The 22,217-nt window shown below is 48.2% G+C and overlaps 1 protein-coding gene across 1 annotated transcript in view; it reads right to left on the reverse strand.

Annotated features, from left to right (window-relative positions):
* TRUB2 (TruB pseudouridine synthase family member 2) overlaps nt 1-21,097 on the reverse strand; it is a 96,047-nt gene extending 74,950 nt beyond the window's left edge. Inside the window, exons 1-2 of the mRNA XM_083154571.1 lie at nt 20,980-21,097; nt 16,924-17,043 (exon numbers count right to left, since the gene is read on the reverse strand). Of these exons, the coding sequence (XP_083010697.1) occupies nt 16,924-16,969 (46 nt within the window). The 5' untranslated portion in view covers nt 16,970-17,043; nt 20,980-21,097. The remainder of the gene's footprint in view (nt 1-16,923; nt 17,044-20,979) is intronic.
* Nucleotides 21,098-22,217: the final 1,120 nt, after the last annotated feature.

Raw genomic sequence — 22,217 nt, forward strand, 5'->3', positions numbered from 1 at the left:
TAATCCTCATTGGTCCAAGCGCTACCTTTTTCTTTGTCTTTTCTCCAATTTTTGGGACCCACTCAGTCCCAGTGGTAGCAGCTTTACAAAGCATCCTCTGCCAGCGCCCATCTAGCTACCTAGTAGCTTTTTGTCTGTTTTTATGTCCCCAGTAGTGCCAGTTACATAACATTATTATTATTATTATAATTTTATTTATAAGGCGCCACAAGTGTTTCGCAGCGCCGTACAAAGGAACAATACAGGGAGACAAAGCTTGGCATAACATTGAATAAATAACAAAAATAAAGTACAAATAGAGAGCGCCACAGATCAATACACATTACAGCTTAAATGTAAGTAGTGAGGACTCAATCAACATACAACTAGAGGCTTGAGGCCAATGATGGAGAGGAGTATGCGGACAAAGATGGTCACTGAGTGTTGGAGTATAGGAGAGCTGTGAGTGAAATGTGAAGAGAAGTGGGCTTTGACAACAGGAAGGAAGAGGGCCCTGCTCAGAGGAGCTTACAATCTAGTAGTAATAACATGTCCCCAGTAGTACCATTTACATAACATGTCCCCAGTCGTGCCCGTTACATAACATGTCCCCAGTAGTACCAATTACATAACATGTCCCCAATAGTGCCCATTACATAACATGTCCCCAGTAGTACCAGTTACATAACAGGTCCCCAGAAGTGCCCTAGTTACATAACATGTCTCCAGTAGTACCATTTACATAACATGTCCCTAGTCGTGGCAGTTACATAACATGTCCCCAGTAGTGCCAGTTACATAACATGTCCCCAGTAGTGCCAGTTACATAACATGTCCCCAGTAGTGCCAGTTACATAACATGTCCCCAGTAGTACCAGTTACATAACATGTCCCCAGTCGTGCCCGTTACATAACATGTCCCCAGTAGTGCCAGTTACATAACATGTCCCCAATAGTGCCCATTACATAACATGTCCCCAGTAGTACCAGTTACATAACATGTCCCCAGAAGTGCCCTAGTTACATAACATGTCTCAAGTAGTACCATTTACATAACATGTCCCTAGTCGTGGCAGTTACATAACATGTCCCCAGTAGTGCCAGTTACATAACATGTCCCCAGTAGTGCCAGTTACATAACATGTCCCCAGTAGTGCCAGTTACATAACATGTCCCCAGTAGTACCAGTTACATAACATGTCCCCAGTAGTGCCAGTTACATAACATGTCCCCAGTAGTGCCAGTTACATAACATGTCCCCAGTAGCGCCAGTTACATAACATGTCCCCAGTAGCGCCAGTTATATAACATGTCCCCAGTAGTACCAATTACATAACATGTCCCCAGTAGTAACAATTACATAACATGTCCCCAATAGTGCCCATTACATAACATGTCCCCAATAGTACCAGTTACATAACATGTCCCCAGTAGTGCCAGTTACATAACATGTCCCCAGTAGTGCCAGTTACATAACATGTCCCCAGTAGTACCAGTTACATAACATGTCCCCAGTAGTGCCAGTTACATAACATGTCCCCAGTAGTGCCAGTTACATAACATGTCCCCAGTAGCGCCAGTTACATAACATGTCCCCAGTAGCGCCAGTTATATAACATGTCCCCAGTAGTACCAATTACATAACATGTCCCCAGTAGTAACAATTACATAACATGTCCCCAATAGTGCCCATTACATAACATGTCCCCAATAGTACCAGTTACATAACATGTCCCCAGAAGTGCCCTAGTTACATAACATGTCCCTAGTCGTGGCAGTTACATAACATGTCCCCAGTAGTGCCAGTTACATAACATGTCCCCAGTAGTGCCCTAGTTACATAACATGTCCCCAGTAGTGCCAGTTACATAACATGTCCCCAGTAGTGCCAGTTACATAACATGTCCCCAGTAGTACCAGTTACATAACATGTCCCCAGTAGTACCATTTACATAACATGTCCCCAGTAGCGCCAGTTATATAACATGTCCCCAGTAGTACCAATTACATAACATGTCCCCAATAGTGCCCATTACATAACATGTCCCCAATAGTACCAGTTACATAACATGTCCCCAGTAGTACCAGTTACATAACATGTCCCCAGTAGTGCCAGTTACATAACATGTCCCCAGTAGTGCCAGTTACATAACATGTCCCCAGTAGTGCCAGTTACATAACATGTCCCTAGTCGTGGCAGTTACATAACATGTCCCCAGTAGTACCAGTTACATAACATGTCCCCAGTAGTGCCAGTTACATAACATGTCCCCAGTAGTGCCAGTTACATAACATGTCCCCAGTAGTACCAGTTACATAACATGTCCCCAGTAGTGCCAGTTACATAACATGTCCCCAGTAGTACCATTTACATAACATGTCCCTAGTCGTGGCAGTTACATAACATGTCCCCAGTAGTGCCAGTTATATAACATGTCCCCAGTAGTGCCGGTTACATAACATGTCCCCAGTAGTACCATTTACATAACATGTCCCCAGTAGTACCATTTACATAACATGTCCCCAGTAGTGCCATTTACATAACATGTCCCCAGTAGTACCATTTACATAACATGTCCCCAGTAGTGCCATTTACATAACATGTCCCCAGTAGTACCATTTACATAACATGTCCCCAGTAGTACCATTTACATAACATGTCTCAAGTAGTACCATTTACATAACATGTCCCTAGTCGTGGCAGTTACATAACATGTCCCCAGTAGTGCCAGTTACATAACATGTCCCCAGAAGTGCCAGTTACATAACATGTCCCCAGTAGTGCCAGTTACATAACATGTCCCTAGTCGTGGCAGTTACATAACATGTCCCCAGTAGTGCCAGTTACATAACATGTCCCCAGTAGTGCCAGTTACATAACATGTCCCCAGTAGTGCCAGTTACATAACATGTCCCTAGTCGTGGCAGTTACATAACACGTCCCCAGTAGTGCCAGTTACATAACATGTCCCCAGTAGTACCATTTACATAACATGTCCCCAGTAGTACCATTTACATAACATGTCCCTAGTCGTGGCAGTTACATAACATGTCCCCAGTAGTGCCAGTTATATAACATGTCCCCAGTAGTGCCGGTTACATAACATGTCCCCAGTAGTAGCAGTGCCAAAGGGCTGAAAGTGTAACCGTTTGTGACATCACCCCTCTTTGTGACATCATCACACTGTCTGTGACATCATCACACTGTCTGTGACATCATCACACTGTCTGTGACATCATCACACTGTGACATCATCACACTATATATATATGGGCATAGGCTGAGCTATGACCATATATGGGCATAGGCTGAGCCTAACAGGGTATAAATAAGGGTGCCCAGACTGCTGGACCTCATTTTGCTGCAGCCTCTCGACAAGATAAGTCACAGTCTAGAGAAGTCAAAGCAGAGAAGCTAACATGCCGGTCTCTCAAGGGCCAGCCACACCATCCCGGCCTCAGTATCGGCCTGTGGCACCAAAACATGTTGTGCGAAGACAGCCAACATCTGAGCAGGCCAAGCTGGCGACATCTGGGCCAACATCTGAGCGGGTCAAAGCGGCGACCCAGGTCAAGGCCAAGCCGCCGAGCACATTTCATTACAATGTGTACAGTCTAGGGCCCTCTTCCTATATAGACACACACAAAAAAACAAAGCTGGCAGAACCAATCAAGCCAAAAGCCCCGGTCAAACCAAAGCTGGCAGAACCAGTCAAGCCATTGAGCCCCCCTCCTTACAGGGTGTGCAGTCTAGGGCCCCCCTCTTGCTATATAGACGCATTCAAACCAAAGCTGGCAGAACCGGGCAAGCCTAAGCTGGCAGCCCCGGTCAAACCAAAGCTGGCAGGCCCTGTCAAGCCAAAACCTGCAGCCCCGATCAAGCCTAAGCGGGCAGCCCTGGACAAGCCAAAGCTGGCAGACCCAATAAAGGCCAAACCAACAAACCTGGTCAAGCCAAAGCCTGCAGCCCCGGTCGAGCAAAAGCTGACAGACCCAATCATGGCCAAAACAACAGACCTGGTCATGCCCAAGCCAGCAGACGCGGTCATGCCCAAGCCGGCAGACACGGTCATGCCCAAGCCGGCAGACGCGGTCATTCCCAAGCCGGCAGACGCGGTCATTCCTAAGCCGGCAGACCCGGTCATTCCCAAACTGGCAGATATGGTTAATGCTGCCAAATGCACACCCCTGTCTGTGGATGATCGCCCAGCCCAGCAGAAGAAACCTGGCTCGTTCAGGTCAAGAGTCTCCAAATTCATGAAAAACGGGTGCTGCACGAGTTAGACAACAACAGACTCCTGCAAAAAAAAAAATCCCTCCCCCTTCCCCCCCCTCCCTCCCCTCCCCAACCCACCTGAACTATACTAGGCTATTCTATGCTATGCTTAGCTATGCTATGCTAAGACTTCGGTCTTAGTATAGCATAGCTAAGCACAGCATAGAATAGAATAGCTTAGCATAGATAGTCTTAGCTAAGACAATGTTAAGACTAGGCTATTCTATGCTATGCTTAGCTATGCTATTCTAAGACAATGGTCTTGGTATTGCATAGCTAAGCATAGCATAGATTAGCATAGTCCTAACATAGTCTCAGCTAAGACTATCTATGCTATTCTATGCTATGCTTAGCTATGCTATGCTAAGACTATGGTCTTAGTATAGCATAGCTAAGCATAGCATAGAATAGTATAGCACAGGCTCCTCCCCTCCCTCCCCCTCCACCCACCTGATGAGGTCACCTTGACGTGGTAGGTGGGCTCACATTTTTGTGCCAAGAACCTCAATGTCCCCCATGTTCATATTATTGGTTTCTCTGCTTATTGTGTACCTGCATTTTCTGACATCCCTCTTCCAGTGCCTCGCTGAGTGTTTCTGTATGTATATGTGTAATGAAGGTTAAATTGTTTTATAGAGTATGTGAACTTTTCATATATTATTATATGAATCTACTGTACATTACTGTAATGATATTTCTTGTCATTTAATCTTTTTGAATAAATAAAATAATAAAACTAATGTCATATAGAAAATAAGTTGCTGTAACCAAAAGAACTATTCCCCAGAGACATTGTCCTACAGAAAAGTCACAGCCCCTGTATTACATACAAATGTACATTACCGATTTATTTCCATATCATAGGTATCCTAGTGCCGGTTACATAACATGTCCCCAGTAGTGCCGGTTACATAACATGTCCCCAGTAGAAGCAGTGACATCACCCCTCTTTGTGACATCATCACACTGTCTGTGACATCACCCTGGACTCAGCTGCATTGTTATGCTATATGTAACAATGACAGTTAGGAAGTGGCTGGAATCTGTGCAGGGAAATTATAAACTGATGTGTTTTAAAAATAACTGGCAGAGATTAAAATGCTGTTATCACAAGAATGTGCTGTTAGATCACAGATGCTATGTCACATGGATGATTATTCTTGTGGTTTATTTATTAATGATTTAATAATGGTTTAATAATGATTTTTTTTTTTTATGTTTTATTGAGATTTTCACATATACATAGCAAATATTCCAAAAGGGAAAAATATGCAGGCAGTATGATAAAATGGTACACAATGCAACATCGACAGAAGGAGGATCTCGCCGTCAGAGTCTAAGTATAAACATTCCTCGCAGATTACTCTTTTCATCATCAGAAAAATTACTGAAAAATATGAACCATAAGAGTCCAAAGAATAAATAAATTAATATATATATATATTGTGATGCCTAGAAAATTGCTAAGGTACATGGAATACCATCAATGTCAAGAGTGTGTTATAAAGCTTTGGACAAATATGAAATCGCAACGTGCACCAAAACAAATTCAATAAATCATCGGAGCTAGTTAAACATACAAAATAGTATCGACTCATTCATCCATCATTCACACCGGAGGGAAATAAGGGGGGGGGGGGGGGGGTATATTATCTAAGAGTAACCTCAAGTATATGTTCTCTAAATTAAGGTGATAACGTTTCAATTAGCGGGGACCATTTAGATAAGAATTTCTGGGTTTTACCGTCCACATCTGGGAGAGTAGACCCGTAACAAAGTATTGTGGTCAGCTCAGATTGTAAATGCTCAAGCCTGGGGGGTACAGGGGAAATCCACTGCTTAACTATGAGCTTTTTTGCAACTGTAAGGATTATTATCAGAAGGGGGATCATTGGGTGTGCGGACTTGGGTATCTGCCAAGCAGCAGTTTGTAAACCTTAAAGAGCTTTTATATTGAACGGTAGGTCAATATCAAATGAGTTATGTATATACCATTTCACTTTGAACCAAAATTTTGCCATTTTGGGACAGTGCCAAAAGTTGTGTAGAAATAGGGCTTTTGGAGAATGACACTTAGGGCATCTACCTGAGTCTGAAGAAACCATGTATATTCTCTGGCCCGGTGAAATATATGCTCGGTACAGAAATTTCAAATGGATCTCCTGTAATGGCGCTGAGTGCAAAATGTTAAATATGGATGGTATAGAATGAGTTAGGACTCGTCTAGTCACAGGGGAAGAGAATTCCGAAGACCAAGTCTCGAGGAGGGGGGACCATAGCTTACCCATGTTTATAATGGAGATAAGTATGTCGCCATATAGCCATTGCGTTTTATAATGTGTTTTGCTAATTCTAGTAATCAGTGAGGTGAGAGGGTCCGGTGTTTCTTCATTTGGCCAGGGGATTGGAAGAGACTGTATATAGTGTCGCAGTTGTAGGTGCATGAAAAAATCTGACCAAGGTAAATCAAAAAGATTTACTAAATCAGTGAAAGAATATAGAGAACCACCTGGGTCACACACATCTCTAATTGCAGAGATTCCTTTAAGCTTCCAGACAGTGAATCTAGAATTGGTAAGAGGTGGGGTAAAACAAGGATTGCCTCCTATAGATATAAATTTGGAATGTGTAGGGTTTCTGCCCCAAGCTTTATGTATGGCCCCCCAGGCCTGGTATGTATCCCAAAACAGAATATTATTTTTTTAAAGTGGGCGGTATAAGGGATTTCGGGGTATGTAGCAGGGCTTTGAGATCATATGGGGCCACTAGTGCTTGTTGCAAATTATAATTAGTATAAATAGAGGAGTCTAATAACCAATCCGAAATGTACCGAAAGGCGACGGCTCTAGAGAAGGATAGAAGGTCCGGGACGGCCAGGCCACCATGCTCCTTATGGAGCTTCAGTTTTGTTAAGGCTATACGGGGTTATTTATTATTCCATTAAAATTTTGTAAATCGTTTATCGTAGGCTGAACAGTCTTTCCTGTTGGGTCTCAGAGGCAGCATCTGTAGCGTGTAAGATATTTTTGGAAATATGATACTTTTTAAAGTCGCCACCCTCCCCAGTGACGAAATCGGTAAGGAAGACCAAGAGGTCAATAACTGAGAGATTTTGGACATAATCGGGTTATAATTTGTTGCGTATAATTTAGTCAGGTCGGCAGGGACAAAGACACCTAGATATTTTAGAAAAATGTAGTAGGACTGTCCCCTAGGGGTCAGAACTTGGGGGCGCAGTGTCACAAGTGAGCTTGGCCTGCAGCTGTTCGCTGAACGGGGTAGTTAGTCCCGTGAAAAATGGGGAAAATGCAAAGAAGTTGAACAGCGCAATAGTTTTGAGAATCGATATAACAATTTATTTAATAACAATACATGTATACATAATAATATGGGTACAATAATAAAAACTGGGATTGTAGAATAAAAAATGGATAATGGGTGGATATAAAAATGGGGGTCCCCCTGCAAATAAAATGGGGCTGGAGAGTCCGTTCCTATATATCCCCTACCTAGATATTTTAGTTTCATTTTATTCAGGGAAAATTGAGAGAGGATAGGATTAGAAGCAAGTGTGAGGGCGGAAGGAGTGAGTGGAAGCAGGTCAGATTTAGAGGGATTTACCTTATAACCGGCAAAAGAACTAAAGTTATCAATGACAGACATAATATTAGGGATGGGTTTTAAAGGGTCGGATACAAAAAGGAGCATGTCGTCCGCAAATAAACGTGAACCCCTGTAAATGACTACAATTGTCTTAGGGAAATCGCTAATGGTTCAATAGCAAGGGAAAATAATAGGGGCAAGAGTGGGCAGCCCTGTCTGGTACCTCTTTTTAGAATTCCTGGATCAGATATATACCCATTGCATAGAATCCGAGAACTAGAGGCTGTATATAAAGCGTTTAGGACACTGGAGAAGCCCGGCGGAAACCCAGAACGTGTGAGCGTGGTGTACAGATGGTCCCAACTGACATAATCGAAGGCTTTCTCTGCATCGAGAGAAAGAATGAAATGTGCGTCTGGGTTAGCCATGGAGTTCGGCCAGTGTGAAGCAGCCAGAACCTTTCTAATGTTCCCTGTGGAATGACGACCCTTAATGAAGCCCGTCTGATCTGAGTGGACCACAGAAGGAAGAATTAACTTCAACCTATCTGCCAGAATTTTGGTATACAACTTGTAATCAACGTTGAGAAGTGATATGGGTCTGTATGATCCCGGCAAGTGTGGGTCTCTTCCCAGTTTGGGGAGGAGATGAATGAATGCATCAGTGAAATCAGTGGCGTCACTAGGGTTGGTGTCACCCGGTGTAGTAACTCATGGTGTCACCCCCCCCAACTTTCCATAAGTTGGAGATAGGATGCTTGTGCATGCTGAAAAATTGGGGTGTGGCCTATCAGAAGGGGGTGTAGCCTGTAACGTGATTGTATTGTGTAACTGCAGATTGTGCCAGCGCACCTATTCTAATCTTCCAGTTTATAGATGAATTGATTGATCAGTTCAGCTTAGTTCTACCCTGCATTGGCTATAAATGATTAAATACTGTTTATCCGTAATGCCAATTACACATTATGCCGCACACCGTGATGCCAATTACACAATAAGCTGCACACCGTGATGCCCATTACACCGCATACCGTGATGCCCATACGCCACACACCGTGATGCCAATTACACATTATGCCACACACCGTGATGCCAATTACACAATAAGCTGCATACCGTGATGCCCATTACGCCACACACCGTGATGCCAATTACACATTATGCCGCACACCGCGATGTCAATTACACAATAAGCTGCACACCGTGATGCCCATTACACCGCATACCGTGATGCCCATTACGCCACACACCGTGATGCCAATTACACATTATGCCGCACACCGTGATGCCAATTACACAATAAGCTGCACACCGTGATGCCCATTACACCGCATACCGTGATGCCCATTACGCCACACACCGTGATGCCAATTACACATTATGCCACACACCGTGATGCCAATTACACAATAAGCTGGACACCATGATGCAGGGGCGGATTGGGAAATTTCTGGGAGCAGCCCTAATGGAGGCGGGATCTGTTTAGGTGTGGGGTTTGTCACGAGGAGCGGGATCCCTCCTCATGTGGCCTTTGTTGGACACAGTCGCAGCTGTCCTAGCATCTTTTGCTGCAGTTGCATACAGTATGTTACTATGATAATGCTGCTACTAAACTCTTCCCTGACACGCCCCATGTCACACGCAGGGCGAAATGTAATAGGGTGCGATTTTTTAGACATGTGCGATTTTTGGTCAAAAACGGCCGAAATCGCACATTTTCCGAAAATCGCACATTTAATAGGTTGAAAATCGCGGTAAAAAATCGCACTTTTTACCGCGAAATCGCACTTTTAGAAGTGCGATTTTTAGTCACATTTCAATTCGCATCCAGATGTTTTCCCATTATAAAGTATACAACTCGCAAATGTAATAGGGTGCGATTTTTGGTCAATGTTACCAAAAATCGCAAAAAAAATAGACCAGGTTCTGACAGGCGAATTTGACAGAACCATGCACAGATCATTGAGATCTGTGCATGGTTCTGTTAATAAAAATGTGTAAAAGTGTTTTTATGAAAAAAAAAACGGCGTGGGGTCCCCCCTCCTAAGCATAACCAGCCCCGGGCTCATTGAGCCGGACCTGGTTCCAAAAATACGGGGGGACAAAAAGCATAGGGGTCCCCCGTATTTCTGAAACCAGCCCCGGACTCTTGGACCGGTCCTGGTTCCAAAAATACGGGGGACAAAAAATCTGGGGGTCCCCCGTATTTTGAAACCAGCACCGGGCTCCAACAGCCCGCGGTGTCATGCCACAGCCGGGGGACACTTTTTATACAAGGTCCCCCGGCCAAAACATGAGCACCGTGGCTGGTCAGCCTTGGACGGGGTACCTGGAGGAGTGGGGACCCCCCCAATAAAGGGGTCCCCCCCCCCCAGGCTTCACCCGTCCAGGGCTGAAGCCCGGGGCTGTCACCGGCGTCCGTGGCCAGTGGACGCCGGCCTGATAGGGTTAAATCCATCATACATATCATTACATTGCTTTTTACCGGCGAACTACAAGTGCCAGCAGACCTCCCCCGCATGCTGGGACTTGGAGAACCACAAGTCCCAGCATGCAGGGCATTAATGGGCCCGCTGGGACTTGTAGTCCACCTGTAAAAAGAATGTTTATAAAAAACACACACACAGAGAAGTACAAGTTTATTACACACACACACCTCAATTTTACACAGCATACTTACCATTCCTGGATCCAGCGCTGGTCTGGCTGCTTTACAGCCGGCTCCCCCCGAACTGACAGGCAGCGGGGAGAAGCGGCTGTCTCCGTCGCTTCTAACAGCCTCTGTAGCGCTGTCCGAGTGCTACAGAGGCTGAGAGCGTGATTGGCTGAGCTACAGTATGCGTCTCCATGGAGACGCATAGCTCAGCCAATCAGGACTGAGCTATGCGTCTCCATGGAGACGCATACTGTAGCTCAGCCAATCACGCTCTCAGCCTCTGTAGCACTCGGACAGCGCTACAGAGGCTGTTAGAAGCGACGGAGACAGCCGCTTCTCCCCGCTGCCTGTCAGTTCGGGGGGAGCCGGCTGTAAAGCAGCCAGACCAGCGCTGGATCCAGGAATGGTAAGTATGCTGTGTAAAATTGAGGTGTGTGTGTGTAATAAACTTGTACTTCTCTGTGTGTGTGTTTTTTATAAACATTCTTTTTACAGGTGGACTACAAGTCCCAGCGGGCCCATTAATGCCCTGCATGCTGGGACTTGTGGTTCTCCAAGTCCCAGCATGCGGGGGAGGTCTGCTGGCACTTGTAGTTCGCCGGTAAAAAGCAATGTAATGATATGTATGATGGATTTAACCCTATCAGGCCGGCGTCCACTGGCCACGGACGCCGGTGACAGCCCCGGGCTTCAGCCCTGGACGGGTGAAGCCTGGGGGGGGGGGACCCCTTTATTGGGGGGGTCCCCACTCCTCCAGGTACCCCGTCCAAGGCTGACCAGCCACGGTGCTCATGTTTTGGCCGGGGGACCTTGTATAAAAAGTGTCCCCCGGCTGTGGCATGACACCGCGGGCTGTTGGAGCCCGGTGCTGGTTTCAAAATACGGGGGACCCCCAGATTTTTTGTCCCCCGTATTTTTGGAACCAGGACCGGTCCAAGAGTCCGGGGCTGGTTTCAGAAATACGGGGGACCCCTATGCTTTTTGTCCCCCCGTATTTTTGGAACCAGGTCCGGCTCAATGAGCCCGGGGCTGGTTATGCTTAGGAGGGGGGACCCCACGCCATTTTTTTTTTTACTTTTTTTTTTTAGCACAAAATCGCATTTATGAAAATGCGCACATTTTCATGACTGAAAATGCGCACATTTTCATGACTAAAAATCGCGGCAAATCGCGGCAAATCGCATTTTTTGCCGCTAATTCGCATCTCATTACATATGCGAATTCGCGGCAAAAAACGCGATTTTTAAAGGTGCGATTTGGTGCGATTTTTTTTTAGTCTAAAAAAACGCACCCTATTACATTTCGCCCGCAATGTCCCTCCATGGGAACAAACAATTTGCTGATACAGGAAAAATAAACAGATATATTGGCCTTAAAAGGAATAAATAATACACACTGGCACCCGGAAGGAAATTACAAATAAAAATATTGGCCCCTACAGGTAAAATAAAACACATTGGCCCCATTGGTCCCTACTGGAATGATTAAAACATATCGGCCCCACACTCTGTCCCCTGTTCTACTATATATCACACTCCCTCCCACTGCATCCTGTACTCTATTACACACTACCTCCCACTGCGCTAGATCACACTCCCTCCCCCTGCGCTATATCACACACCCTCACCTGTGGCCTGCACTCTATCACACACTCCCTTCCACTGCACTATATCACACTCCCTCCCCCTGCTCTATATCACAATCCCTCCCCCTGCGCTATATCACACTCACTCCCCCTACTCTATATCACACTCCCTCCCACTGCATCCTGTACTCTATTACACTCTACCTCCCACTGTGCTATATCACACTCCCTCACCTGCGGCCTGCACTCTATCACACACTCCCTTCCACTGCACTATATCACACTCCCTCCCCCTGCGCTATATCACACTCCCTCCCCCTGCGCTATATCACACTCCCTCCCACTGCATCCTGTACTCTATTACACTCTACCTCCCACTGCACTATATCACACTCCCTCCCCCTGTGCTATATCACACTCCCTCCCCCTGCACTATATCACACTCCCTCCCACTGCATCCTGTACTCTATTACACTCTACCTCCCACTGCGCTATATCACACTCCCTCACCTGCGGCCTGCACTCTATCACACACTCCCTTCCACTGCACTATATCACACTCCCTCCCCCTGCGCTATATCACACTCCCTCCCCCTGCGCTATATCACACTCCCTCCCACTGCATCCTGTACTCTATTACACTCTACCTCCCACTGCACTATATCACACTCCCTCCCCCTGTGCTATATCACACTCCCTCCCCCTGCACTATATCACACTCCCTCCCACTGCATCCTGTACTCTATTACACTCTACATCCCACTGCGCTATATCAGACTCCCTCACCTGCGGCCTGCACTCTATCACACACTCCCTCCCCCTGCGCTATATCACACTCCCTCCCCGTGCGCTATATCACACTCCCTCCCATTGCATCCTGTACTCTATTACACTCTACTTCCCACTGCACTATATCACACTCCCTCCCACTGCATCCTGTACTCTATTACACTCTACCTCCCACTGCGCTATATCACACTCCCTCACCTGCGGCCTGCACTCTATCACACACTCCCTTCCACTGCATTATATCACACTCCCTCCCCCTGCGCTATATCACACTCCCTCCCCCTGCGCTATATCACACTCCCTCCCACTGCATCCTGTACTCTATTACACTCTACCTCCCACTGCACTATATCACACTCCCTCCCCCTGTGCTATATCACACTCCCTCCCCCTGCACTATATCACACTCCCTCCCACTGCATCCTGTACTCTATTACACTCTACCTCCCACTGCGCTATATCACACTCCCTCACCTGCGGCCTGCACTCTATCACACACTCCCTTCCACTGCACTATATCACACTCCCTCCCCCTGCGCTATATCACACTCCCTCCCCCTGCGCTACATCACACTCCCTCCCACTGCATCCTGTACTCTATTACACTCTACCTCCCACTGCACTATATCACACTCCCTCCCCCTGTGCTATATCACACTCCCTCACCCTGCACTATATCACACTCCCTCCCACTGCATCCTGTACTCTATTACACTCTACATCCCACTGCGCTATATCAGACTCCCTCACCTGCGGCCTGCACTCTATCACACACTCCCTCCCCCTGCGCTATATCACACTCCCTCCCCGTGCGCTATATCACACTCCCTCCCATTGCATCCTGTACTCTATTACACTCTACTTCCCACTGCGCTACATCACACTCCCTCCCACTGCATCCTGTACTCTATTACACTCTACCTCCCACTGCGCTATTTCACACTCCCTCACCTGTGGCCTGCACTCTATAACACACTCCCTTCCACTGCACTATATCACACTCCCTCCCCCTGCGCTATATCACACTCCCTCCCCCTGCGCTATATCACACTCCTTCCCCCTGTGCTATATCACACTCCCTCCCCCTGCGCTATATCACACTCCCTCCCCCTGCGCTATATCACACTCCCTCCCACTGCATCCTGTACTCTATTACACTCTACCTCCCACTGCGCTATATCACACTCCCTCACCTGCGGCCTGCACTCTATCACAGACTCCCTTCCACTGCACTATATCACACTCCCTCCCCCTGCGCTATATCACACTCCCTCCCCCTGCGCTATATCACACTCCCTCCCACTGCATCTGTACTCTATTACACTCTACCTCCCACTGCGCTATATCACACTCCCTCACCTGTGCTATATCACACTCCCTCCCCCTGCGCTATATCACACTCCCTCCCACTGCATCTGTACTCTATTACACTCTACCTCCCACTGCGCTATATCACACTCCCTCACCTGCGGCCTGCACTCTATCACAGACTCCCTTCCACTGCACTATATCACACTCCCTCCCCCTGCGCTATATCACACTCCCTACCCCTGCGCTATATCACACTCCCTCCCACTGCATCTGTACTCTATTACACTCTACCTCCCACTGCGCTATATCACACTCCCTCACCTGCGCTATATCACACTCCCTCCCCCTGCGCTATATCACACTCCCTCCCACTGCATCTGTACTCTATTACACTCTACCTCCCACTGCGCTATATCACACTCCCTCACCTGCGGCCTGCACTCTATCACAGACTCCCTTCCACTGCACTATATCACACTCCCTCCCCCTGTGCTATATCACACTCCCTCCCACTGCACTATATCACACTCTCTCCCACTGCATCCTGTAATCTATTACACTCTACCTCCCACTGCGCTATATCACACTCCCTCCCCCTACTCTATATCACACTCCCTCCCACTGCATCCTGTACTCTATTACACTCTACCTCCCCCTGTGCTATATCACACTCCCTCCCCCTGCGCTATATCACACTCCCTCCCATTGCATCCTGTACTCTATTACACTCTACCTCCCACTGCGCTATATCACACACCCTCACCTGCGGCCTGCACTCTATCACACACTCCCTTCCACTGCACTATATCACACTCTCTCCCCCTGCGCTATATCACACTCCCTCCCCCTGCGCTATATCACACACCCTCCCCCTGCGCTATATCACACTCCCTCCCCCTGCGCTATATCACACTCCCTCACCCTGCGCTATATCACACTCCCTCCCCGTGCGCTATATCACACTCCCTCCCATTGCATCCTGTACTCTATTACACTCTACTTCCCACTGCGCTATATCACACTCCCTCCCACTGCATCCTGTACTCTATTACACTCTACCTCCCACTGCGCTATATCACACTCCCTCACCTGCGGCCTGCACTCTATCACACACTCCCTTCCACTGCACTATATCACACTCTCTCCCCCTGCGCTATATCACACTCCCTCACCTGCGGCCTGCACTCTATCACACACTCCCTTCCAATGCACTATATCACACTCCCTCCCCCTACACTATATCACACTCCCTCCCCCTGCGCTATATCACACTCCCTCGCCCTGTGCTATATCACACACCCGTGGCGTAACTAGGGCCCCGCAGCCCCAACGGTGGCAGAGGGTGCCTGCGCCACCGGGGCGCAGGTTCACAGCGCTCTCACAGAGGCTGCCAAAGGCCAGGAGTCCTGTGTGAGCTCTGCAGCTGCAGCCAATAAGGAAACGCAGACTTGTCCGCCTCTGGCTGTCTGTGTGAGGGCTCTCAGTGACCCGCCCCATGACCCGCTGATGAGTGGGTCACTGAGCGTCCTCACACAGACAGCCAGAGAGCTCCCACTTCTACCCTGCCCGCCGCTCCCCCTTCCTCACTGCGTGATGGAGAGAGTGTCCGTCAGCCACTGGAGAGAGCCTGCTGCTCAATTCAGGATACTCTCCTCCCGGGCCTCACTGACGGATTAAAGCAGCACAGGTACTGTTCATTCTGTACCTGCGCTGTCAGTGTGTACCTGCTCTGTCAGTGTGTTTAGGAGGGGGATGGCACCAGAATTTATTTACTTTTAGTTACGTCACTGTCACTCACCCTGAATTCTGTACTCTATTACACTGATACACTCCCTCGCCCATGGCTTGTGTTCTCACACACTCCCACCCCCTGCGGTCTGTGCTTTATTACACTGATGTTCTCCTTCACCTTCCGGCCTTTACCTACACTTACACGCTCCCTCTCCCCAAGTTGTACGCTCTATCACACTGGCACGCTCCCTCTCCCCGAGACGTACGCTTTATCACACCCCCTGAGCTTTATCACACACACTTGCTCCCTCATCCTGCGCTCTATCACACTGACGTGCTCCATCACCCTATGGCCTGTGATCTGTCACACTGATGCACTCCCTCCCTTTGAGGCATGCACTCTATCACGCAGTCCCTAACCTTAACTTACTCCACCACCTTACCCACCCTCCCTGCAGCCTAAGCCTGACTGCATCCTAATTCAACACCCTTGGCTGATTTACATGTGCCGCACACTAGTTTAGTTTATTAACGCAGACACAACAAAACCCAATATGGCAGCAGTGCAAAGCCAGTTGTGCCTCTCCCTGTAGATACTGACACACACATACACTCTGGGCAGCCACTTCTCTCCCTCTTGCTGTGGAATCAGGCCAGTTCTGTGTAGCTCCGCCCAGGGCCAGTGCAAGGATGTTTGGTGCCCTCCTGCACACTATAAATTTGTGCTTCCTCTCCCATACTTAATAAAGGGACAATGCCCACCGCATACCGCAAAAAAAAAGGAGGTATGGCCATACAATAGTACCAATTCAAATGACTCAGTAGCACAATCTTGTTTACATTACACAGCACATAGCGCACACAGGGCACTCAATGTCTGGATTCCCACATCGGTCTCCTAACCGCTTGGTTTCTGAACATCGGTAAATCATACAAAATCTGTCTTGTAACAAATTTGGCAGGCTGACAGCTGGGAGTGCAGTGCTTAACTTACTGTACTGCCGCACATGGGCCTGTTCTGCATCCGACGTGCACGGCATCACTGGTGTGTGTAGTGGAGCTTCCTTCTGCTGGGTGGGGGCTTGAAGCCTCTTCAGTTGTACCCGCAGGCTTTCTGTAATGCAAGAAAGCTGTGATGGGTAACGCGCTTAGGGGATGGGGCCACAAGTGACAAGTATCCCCACAGAAAATCTTCCCACTATAGGTGACCCTCCAGTGCTCGAAGTAGCGTTATAACATACCACTGTATAATGCCCCACTATATATATATATATATATATATATATATATATATATATTATTATTATTATTATAATTTTATTTATAAGGCGCCACAAGTGTTTCGCAGCGCCGTACAAAGGAACAATACAGGGAGACAAAACTTGGCATAACATTGAATAAATAACAAAAATACAGTACAAATAAAGAGCACCACAGTTCAATACACATTACAGCTTAAATGTAAGTAGTGAGGACCCAATCAACATACAACTAGAGGCTTGAGGCCAATGATGGAGATGAGTATGAAGATGGTCACTGAGTGTTGGAGTATAGGAGAGCTGTGAGTGAAATGTGAAGAGAAGTGGGCTTTGACAACAGGAGGGAAGAGGGCCCTACTCGAAGGAGCTTACAATCTAGTAGGAAGGGGAGACAGACAGATTACAAGAGGTGCAAGCGAGGGGGTGGTGGTTAGATAGCAGGATGTAAACAGGCAAGGGGTCGGAGAACCAGCTGGTTTATGCAGTGGAAGGGTACGCTTTGATGAATAGGTGAGTTTTCAGTGCCCGTTTGAAGCTTTGCAAGGTCGGGGAGAGTCTAATGGAGCGAAGGAGTGCATTCCACTGAAGGGGTGCAGCACGGGCAAAGTCCTGTACTCTAGCATGGGAAGCAGTGATCAGGGTGGAGGAGAGACGACAGTCGTCAGCTGACCGTAGAGGGCGGGAGGGTGTATGAATGGAGATGAGGTTAGAGATATATGGAGCAATGGAATTTGGCCCTGTATGTGAGTGTGAGGTGTTTGAAGAGGATTATGTAGGGGAATGGAAGCCAGTGCAGATTTTGTTGAAGGGGAGTAGCAGAGTTAGAGCGGCGGGAGAGGAAGATAAGCCTGGCTGCAGCATTGAGGACAGATTGGAGAGGAGCTAGTTGGGATTGAGCGAGGTCGGTGAGAAGAGCATTACAGTAGTCAAGCCGTGAGATGACTAATGAGTGGATGATCAGCTTAGTTGCACTCTGTGAGAGAAAGGGCCTGATGCGAGCAATGTTGCGTAACTGGAACCGGCAAGAATGGGCCAGGCCTTGGATGTGGGGTGCAAAGGAGAGGGAGGAGTCAAGAGTGACACCCAGGCAGCGGAGTTGGGGAACAGGGGAGATGATGGTGTTGTTAACAGTGATTTGATAGATTTGGGTGTCATCTGCATAGAGGTGATATTGGAAGCCAAAGGAGTTAATGAGTGCACCCAGAGAGGAGGTGTACAGAGAGAACAGAATGGGGCCAAGGACGAACCCTGAGGGACCCCGACAGGAAGGATAGAAGGTGGTGAGGTAGAGCCAGAGGCAGAGACTGAGAAGGAACGGTTGAAGAGGTAAGAGGAAAACCAGTTGAAGACTGTGCCAGAGAGGCCAATGTTTTGGAGTGTGTGGAGGAGGAGAGGGTGATCCACAGTGTCAAAGGCAGCAGATAGGTCCAAAAGGATAAGCAGGGAGAAGTGACCCTTGGATTTGGCTGACAGCAGGTCATTGGTGACTTTCACTAGGGCAGTCTCAGTGGAATGAAGTGGGCGAAAGCCAGATTGAAGGGGATCTAGGATGGAGTGGTCAGACAGGTAGCTGGTGAGACGCCTGTAAACCAGCCGTTCTAGTATTTTAGAGGCAAATGGGAGAAGAGAGATAGGGCGGTAGCTTGTGGGAGATAAAGGGTCCAGGTTAGGTTTTTAAAGAATAGGCGAGACCAGAGCGTGTTTGAAGGGTGAGGGAAAGATGCCAGTAGAAAGAGATAGGTTAAAGAGGTGAGCAAGGTGGGAGCAGCCAGTGGGGGAGAGGGAACTGAGGAGACGGAGGGGAGAGGGTCCAAGGGACAGGTAGAGGGGGGAGAGGATGAGATGAGGGAGTGGACTTCCTCAGCTGTAGTAGGGCAGAAGTATGACAGAGTGGGGTAGTTGGTAGGGGAGGATGATTGGGGTGGGTGGGCAGCAGAGGGGGTATGGAAGGAGATATCATGTCTGATTACCTCAATTTTAGAGAGGAAGAAGGAGGCAAAGTCAGTGGCAGTGAGGGATGAAGGGAGGAGTGGTGGTGCAGGGCGAAGTACAGTGTTGAAAGTTACAAAGAGACGTCGGGGATTGGAGGAATGGGAAGAGATGAGAGATTTGAAGAAAGATTGTTTGGTATAGGAGAGAGCAGCGCTGTAGGAGGAGAGAATAAACTTGAAATGGAGGAAGTCTTCCAGAGAGTGAGATTTCCTCCAGAGGCGTTCAGCAGAGCGTGCACATTTTTGCAAGAATCTAGTTATTTTGTTGTGCCAGGGTTGTGGTTTAGAGCGTCGAAGGGGAACAGTGTGGAGGATAATAAATATATATATGGCCAATGTTTGACAAAGGGGCTATGGGCGCCGAATCATGGGTGGCAGGGGTCACCTGGAACTAGAGCTGACAGCTGCTGTAAGCAGAGGAGATCAGCAGTGTGTCAGGGTGGCAGGGGTCACCTGGAACTAGAGCTGACAGCTGCTCTAAGCAGAGGAGATCAGCGGCGTGTAAGGGTGGCAGGGGTCACCTGGAACTAGAGCTGACAGCTGCTGTAAGCAGAGGAGATCAGCAGCGTGTCAGGGGTCACCTGGAACTAGAGCTGAGAGCTGCTGTAAGCAGAGGAGATCAGCGGCGTGTCAGGGCGGCAGGGGTCACCTGGAACTAGAGCTGACAGCCGCTGTAAGCAGAGGAGATCAGCAGCGTGTAAGGGTGGCAGGGGTCACCTGGAACTAGAGCTGACAGCTGCTGTAAGCAGAGGAGATCAGCGGCGTGTCAGGGTGGCAGGGGTCACCTGGAACTAGAGCTGACAGCCGCTGTAAGCAGAGGAGATCAGCAGTGTGTCAGGGTGGCAGGGGTCACCTGGAACTAGAGCTCACCGCCGCTGTAAGCAGAGGAGATCAGCGGCGTGTAAGGGTGGCAGGGGTCACCTGGAACTAGAGCTGACAGCTGCTGTAAGCAGAGGAGATCAGCAGCGTGTCAGGGCGCACCTGGAACTAGAACTGACAGCCGCTTTACAGCGTTAAGCACTTGTCAGATCATCCAGGTGCACCCACCCCCTTCTGCTTACACCGGCTGTCAGCTCATCTTGCTGCATGGTAACCGCAAGCCCTGCTGGATGCCCCGAGTCTCTCCCTGGCTCAAGTAGGCGAGTGGCCACTGATCCCCTCTGCAGAACAGTGGCTGTTAGCTGTTCCCGTGTGTGTACCGTGCTGACATGCCGCACTTCCCCTCTGATGAGAGCGGCTGTCAGTGAAGTTCTTACGGCTAAGCCGGTCCATCAGTAGATATCAGAGTTGTGTTAGCGGGGGGAGGGGCACCAGAATGAAAGAGCTGACACATGTGCCTTTTGTGGGGTCGCTGGTAGACGCATTGGATGGCTGCCAATCGACCTCTGGTCATATGCGCTGCTTAGGTCTCTGGCAGGGCACAGTCATAAGGGCAGGGAGATTTCAGTACATTATAAAATGGGCAGGGTGCTGCGCCCTGCAAAACAACAAAACAAGGCTACTGGGAACACTATAAATATATACACACACAAACAGATAGATATCCATCATTACATATATGTAGATTGATATAGACACATAGATAGATAGATAGATAGATAGATAGATAGATAGATAGATAGACAGAGACACATAGATAGATGATAGACAGACACATAGAAGATAGATATACAGAGACACATAGATGATAGATAGACAGAGATACATAGGTAGATTATAGATAGACAGAGACAGAGACATATAGATAATAGACAGACAGACAGACAGACAGACAGACAGACAGATAATCACTAAACTCACTTAGTTCCTCTGTACTGGTTCAGGGCAGTCTCTCTATTGTTCATGGCAGGTGATGAGATGGCTCCATGGATATGGGGACATCCAGTGGCTCCTGGCAGTACTGCAGTCAGCAGTAACTGCAGCACTCTTCTCTCCTTTGTTGTCCTTGTAGCTCCGCCACCCGCCATGTCCGTGTAGCCCCGCCCCCAGCCAAGTCCGTGTAGCTCCGCCCCCCGCCGAGTCTCAGGCACTGCAGTGCAGCCTAGGGATGGGCAAAACGGCGCATTAGTATGAGTCGGGATCCGCCGGATCGTTAAGTGAAAAGATACGTATCTTTTAGACAGGGACCTCGGCTCACTTTTAATAAAAAAAGGGGGAATATACATGACCGAGTAAAAACACTGACCGATGGCTGGGTGCAGAATCGCCATCGATGTCAACCATCGATGGCATCTGCACCGATGGCCATCCCTGGCTGCAGCAGCTAATCTTTCTATCACTTGTAATCACAGCACTGTACTCAGTCTCCAGAGGTAGTACATCTCAGCTGCCACAGGTGGCAGCACTGAGATCAGGGAAATGCATTGTAAAGTGAAACGGATCACCTTTTTGGGATCAACGGATCACCTTTTTGGGATCGGCGGATCATTCGTTCTTGGGTGGGAGCCGTTCAAAAGATCCAGTTCGTTCGCGAACGACCCATCTCTACTGCAGCCTGACAGGCAGCCTCATAAGTGGGGTGAGGGACCGGCCTGCCGGGAAACTACCCGGTGTCCAAGCATACCAATCCGCGCCCTGCCTCATATGATATCTCAGGGCTGTGCACTAACACTGCACTGGCTGCCTGCAGAAGGTGGTGTCACCCCAGAGACTGGTGACACCCAGCGCAGCCCGCACCCCCCCGCACCTGCCTAGTGACGCCACTGAGTGAAATATTGTGGGATGGTATGAGAAGTCAAAATTGTATTAAATACCTGTACCAAGGGGTCAATAATCTTAGGGGAGAGGAGTTTGTAAAATTCACCGAAATATCCACCAGGGCCCGGTGATTTGGAGGATTTAAGTTGAGAAATAACTTGTTCCACCTCCTGAGAGGTAATAGGGGCGCAAACTGAATCAGCAGCCTCTGCACTAATAGTGGGTAGGGTAACAGAGTTCCAGAAAGTAGATTTAGCCTGGGTATTTATGGAGGGTTGGGAGAAGATATCTGTGTAAAAGTCTGATAACACCTTTGCTATGTCACTAGATTTAGTCATTAG

Source organism: Crinia signifera, chromosome 7, assembly GCF_055691185.1.
Source record: "Crinia signifera chromosome 7, ASM5569118v1, whole genome shotgun sequence".
NCBI lineage: Eukaryota > Metazoa > Chordata > Amphibia > Anura > Myobatrachidae > Crinia > Crinia signifera.